Here is a 6,000-nt window from a genome sequence, read left to right on the forward strand (position 1 = left end):
GCAAGGACCTTAGAGGCTCGTCGCATATAGCGCATATATTTTGTATATTTTGCGAAGACTATATTGAGCAGAACCACATTTGTTAAAAGTGATGAAATCACATAATTTTTTCGGTAGTCAAATTTGGGCTGATAGAGAAATATATTTACTGTAGCTATGGTATTAATGCACCAATTTGTATAAACAGTACCGTGCCAAGATGGCCGCCGCAAAATGTGCAGTGTGACCAGTATTGTATACTGTCGTCTATGTTGTTGCAGAGATGACGTGAACAATTTAAATATGCTTCCTCTCAGCGATCATTGTAAACAATGACGAAGGAATTTCCGAAACGTGTCTGTTTTGTGTGGCTGATTAAAAAACAGTGATGATACCCTCCGAGTGCTGGACTTTACTTAAAAAGGTGATTAAGTCTTTGTAGCGCTGATTGAAACGTGGAGCACCGCCACGACTAGCACCCGCCTCTGAGTGCTTTGGCTTCAAGGTGCAAAACAGGAGCGCAATATATATATATACATAGAAAATACATACATGTGTGTGTGTACGTATTTTTCTATGGATTGTTGTGACTGGCAAGACATTACAAATTGCAGTAGCTCAAGTTGTTATCAGATGTTCCTCTCGTGTCAGATGCAACTGCTTCAAATATCCTTCACAAAGCTGAGTGGATGTTTAAAAACATACCTCTACATTTTCTGCTACTCTAATGAATTATGCTTGGTTTCTATGGATAAGTAAATATACCAAAGCTGGTTTGTGATCATGAGCCAATATTCATCTTTCTTTCAAAGTGATGGACATCTTGATTTACATACATGCTGGCAGTCACTGGTTAATTCAAGTGCCTTCAACCTTATTCTTAGCAAACTGACTTTTTGAGTGAAATTATACCTGTGTGCCAATAATTGCAGCTGCTTATTGCTGTCTGCTGTGGTAGGGAGAAGCAAGACACCAATGTCGGTGGAGCAAAGCAATTGATAAAGATATTTGATGAAAAGTTTGTTTGTGTGTGTGTGTGTGTTTGTGCATGCATGTGTGCGTGCCGGTATGTGTGTCTGTTTTACTATAGATTTAACTTGCAATGCCTCAAGTCATTGCTAGAGGTCTCTCTCGAGTCAAATCCAAAATCCTCAGAATTCTTTCACAAAGCTGCAGTACTTCAAGTGATTCCTATGTGCCCCCCTCCGGTCAGATCCAACTGAAATCTCCACAAACCTGCAGTGCCAAAATACCTTACTAGGGCACCCCTTTGAGTTAGATTCCAAAACCTGGAAAGTCTTTCATTTAGTTGCAATGCCTCAAGTGGTTACTAGATATCCCGCTGGAGTCAGATGCAAGAGCTTCAAATGAACTTCATCAAGCTGACAGAGTGTGGCTTTAACTTGTAAGATTTCATACACTCCCTTACTTTTTTAATGATGTGTGATTTTTTTCAGAGGATAAATAAATATGCTTTAAATGTGGTTTATGATAATAAGTTAATATTGCAGATTTCAATACATTTCTTGATTTTCATCCAAGTAAGTGATGGCACACTACTATACATAGACACTAGGGGCCTGATTCACAAAGGTAAACGTACACTTTTGTGTAAGTTTACGATTGTTTGCTAGTCACAAAGATATTTTGCAAGTAGTACATTTACATCTGTGGAGTCTCCACACATAAAAAGAAAGGACAGTCCTATCTTTCAACGTGCAGAGACTCCGCAGTTGTAAAGATACTTCTATTAAAATGTCTTTGTGAATCGCAAACAATCGTAAACTTACACAAAAGTGTAAGTTGGCATTTGTGAATCAGGATGTAGCAGTCACTGGTAAATACAAGTGTTGGCAAGGCCAATGCAAGACCTATTGGCATTGTCCATGTTTTAAAGGGGTTGCACAGCAGCTCAAGCTACTGTGCGACATGGCTAAAGGTAAATAAACCAAAGGGCTATGGTGCGGCCAGTATTGACCGTGCCAAAGAACTTTGTTTTTATTTACTTTAAGCCATATTACACAGCAGCCCGCAATGCTGTGCAACATCTTTTAAAAACAATAACAAAGACAAAAGCTCTGCGCTAGCTATTTGACTTTGTTAATGTTTTTAAAGATGTCTTACAAACTAATAGAAACAAAGCACTACAGCACAACCAGCGCTGGCCTTCATAGCACTTTTTGTTCAGAGGCAGGGGTCAAAAAGGACACAAGAGGGGGTGGAAGGGGTGGCAAAAATGAAGCGAGAGGGGGTGGGAGGGACAGGGCAAACAACCAGGACATGTGAGGGGTGGGAGGGATGGGGAGGGGAGGGGAGGGGAAGGTAGAGAGGGACTGCAAATACATGCACTCTTAAGGAGTGCTAGACTTTTTTAAGTACCGGTACCAAGTGGCGGCCAGTGGAAAAACACTGGCCACAGACACATGAAATTGTACTTTTTCTAAGCTCCAAGGACTCCGGAAAATGGAAGAACTGTAGAAAAAGTGGAAGCAGCCGGAGGCCCTGACCAATGAGAAGCAAGGAAATGAGACCGAAAAGGGAGCCAACCAATGGTTAGTAACAGTTAGCATGCAGTGCTTAATTTGTAAGAAAATGAGTGCCAGGGCCCTTGTCAGAAGTCCACTGAGAGCTTGTACCAACCACTGCTCAGACCAGTGTGGCCAATAACAGTACCAAGAAAGCTACAAACCATCACACTCTTACAAGTGTGACAATTCGGACTATTCCAGGCCACCCACAGCTGTAAGAATGGCTTGATAAGAATTCGTCATTATTAAAGTATATTGAATTATTTTTTAGTTTAACTCTTTTTATTAAACTGTTGGTCAGTATACAAGAAGCATGACTACATATTATCGGCTATTGAAAGGACTTCACCTCAAAACAAATTATCATAGTCATGAAATTAGCACTGTGAGACATAGTAATGAACATTATGCAGACAGAATTGTTCATGCACACAAGAATAGATTTCTTGAATCTCCGGGTCCTACAGAGTGGAACCACTCCCGCCCGCCCTGTCCCACAGTTGCCTCTCTATATTTGCGACAAGCGTCCCAGACTTTCTCCCATTTCTTTGGGCAGACCCGACGCTGATAGACCGCCTGCTCTGTTCTTTGACACCAGTTTACATGCGCCTCCCAGTCTGCAGCTCGCCGGGTACCCTCTGTCCCCAGGCTTGGGCAATATTTCTCTTGGCAATCCCATATGCTAACCTAAGTCACATCTTCTGACATTTAGGTCGTGTCTCATCTCCAGTTATACACAAATTTGAGTTACTTGGCAGACATTGGCACTTGTGTATACTGAATTATTAAATAAATGCTATTGTGCTCATCTCAAAATTAGGCAGACAGCACCACCATGTGGGGGACTGTCCTAAGTGCAGTTGTTGATATTTAAGTGCCGGTGCCGAGTACCGGGTACCACAGGCTCAAGTTAGGCACTGAGTATGGGGTATGCTCTAAACGCATTTTTAAGCTTTTTTTGAATTAACAATAAATTCCGCTGACAGTACATACGTGCTGTAGGCGAAATCTACGAAGTACCTTTAAATGTCTAACGCTGGGGGACTATTTTTGTAGGTGCATGTATATATGTGCATAAGCAAAATGCAGCTACTCAAAGTAAAGGTATCCAATTGTTGAAGTGGGCGGAGTTTTTGCCCTATGTGTTCTGTGGAGGGAGGGAGCACAATTTGAATGACATTTGAGCACCCCAGTGGACACAGGGTGGAGTAAAAGCTCCCTATATGCATGTATTGTTATTATGATTTTTTGATAAATTATGAGGCTACCAATAAGCCTAAATCTTTCTTTAGACCAAATCCTAGTAACTTTGAATGTTTTGAGCAAAAAAGTTCAGAAGAAATAGCTAAATGAATAGTTAACTTTGTCATTTTTTAAATCTTAGTAGTAAGACTTGCATTTTACAAGCAATAGAGATGCCATTGTCTTATTACAGGTGACTAGTGGCATCACACCTAGACCTGTAATTAGACAATTACAGCCATGCTTCTATTCAGTTACTGTCGGGTTCGTGTACTATAGCTCCATTCCACATGGTAGTTACATCAAATGAAGTGTTAAACAGATTGTTTCTAGAACTTCACTTCCAATCCGAATGTCTGCGTTTACATCAGCATTCAAGGTTGACGTGTCCGCTTCTCCCCGCCCCCAACAGCTCAATTACTCCTACTGATTGCATACTGTCCAGTTTAGTCAGAAACATCTCGAAGTCCACAAATGCCTGCATTGCACAATGCGGGCTGGGGAGGTGTGGTTTCGTTTAGCAGTGTAAGTCATAATCACAGTACGAAACAATCTTAAGGACAAACCGAATAAACACAGTAAAAAAAAAACTGTCAATTATCATTTGCGGTAAAAAGAAGCATTCTCTATGACCGCCAGCCATACAGCACAGAGCCCCCATGCCCTGCAGCTATTAATCAAGAGATTTCAGTCTAGGAGCATGGAGCAGGCAGGGTCGCCCCCTATCATCTTCAACAGTTATTTGAAAAATCTCAGATTCGTGCCATAAGACACTTAAGCAGTGCCTCTTTACATATGCGATTGTGACAGCCAAAGAGTGGCATCTCTCAAAGATGCTCAACCATCACAGACGTGTTCTGCCCTGTTTGGAGCTCTTTGCTTTGATGTAGTTGACATGCTTTCAGGATAGTAAAGAGACTCGGTGGACATCAATAATACAGCAAGAAAAAAACACAATGGACATCAACTGTAAATTTACTACAGAAAATTAGGCTGTCGTTTGAAAATCTGCAGCCGTTTGTGGAGGAATTTCACCGCCACGCGCTCTGTTCTGTAGGGAGACGACGTGCATTTTGTGATCTAATCCTTACAAGTGCTGACAAAATGCCTTATTTTCTTCAGCGGCAAAGATACATTAAACATATCCTTTAACACTTCCCTCTTACCTGTATCACAAGTTACAACAATATATCAGGCGACTAACACAGTAAGCAGGGCCATTACTGGTAATCAATTTAGGAGTTCTCCGCTATCGACCTCACAAGGATGAATGTCTGAGCTAGCCATGGTTAAGAATAACTCGTGATCTACGGCTCACATACAAATATGAAGCAGGGAATTCTAACCCCACTAAGCTATGTTACTGGCTATTTTGTAACATTCGCAGGTACAATAAAATATATGCTATAATATTAAAGATGTGTTTTTGTCTAAATAGCTGACCCTCTAACCCATAAATGAGGATTCCAATCTTGACTTTTCTGTCGCGAACCAAAATTAAGTCTGTTTCCTTATCTGTCAGTATTGAAGGTGCTTAGAAACGGGTTGAACAATGTTAAGTGCTACGTATACACTAAACAAGCATAATTACTTTTATCTGTGAATACCTAGGGGTAGCTGAATTTACGGTTTGGCGCTATAAAAGTCTCTTCACTTATGTACATCTTTTTGCATTTTAAAGTGACATACCACTCTCACTCACTCTCACACACACAAACACACACACTACTTACTGTTTTCTGTGATGAAGATGAGCCAAAGTGCCAGGGCTCTAGAGAACTCCATGAGAAAGTTTACAAAAAACACAAAAATATATGCAAGAGGACATATATCCCAGGTCCAGCTTGAGAAACGTCACCCTTTTCACTGCTTTGAGTGTGAAGCTAAGCTTGGAAACTGCGTCACAAATACTCCCACCGTGTGGAGGTGAAAAAAGTACCTCAGTTTCTCCCTCCCCCCTCGAGCTCTGGCTGTATCAGAGTGCAGGTTGGAAAGCACAGCAGAAGAGTGAACCAGTGTCTTCAGGAAGCAGGCAATTCCCTCGGCGCAAGCACACAGCCAGAGACAGGCGCATACTTCTTCCCCCTGCCCCACCCATAACCTTTCCTCCTTAATTCATCTTGCCCTCTTATGGTCGCTCATGCTGTGTTTACAGTTTCACTGTCACAAAATTACCTAATCCCTGTTTTCCGAAATCCAAGTTTGCTTTGTTCCATTTTATTCGGATGTGCAAAACTCCCAATGATTACTT

At 41.3% G+C, this 6,000-nt stretch overlaps 1 protein-coding gene across 1 annotated transcript in view; it reads right to left on the bottom strand.

The window, feature by feature from the left end:
- The window catches only part of LOC146805437 (uncharacterized), a 217,369-nt gene extending 211,596 nt beyond the window's left edge, over positions 1–5,773 (bottom strand). The window contains exon 1 of the mRNA XM_085620504.1: positions 5,483–5,773. Coding sequence (XP_085476630.1) covers positions 5,483–5,534 — 52 coding nt within the window. The 5' untranslated portion in view covers positions 5,535–5,773. The remainder of the gene's footprint in view (positions 1–5,482) is intronic.
- Between the last annotated feature and the right edge of the window lie 227 nt (positions 5,774–6,000).

Source organism: Triturus cristatus, chromosome 8 (genome assembly GCF_964204655.1).
Source record: "Triturus cristatus chromosome 8, aTriCri1.1, whole genome shotgun sequence".
In the NCBI taxonomy this organism is placed as follows: Eukaryota; Metazoa; Chordata; class Amphibia; order Caudata; family Salamandridae; genus Triturus; species Triturus cristatus.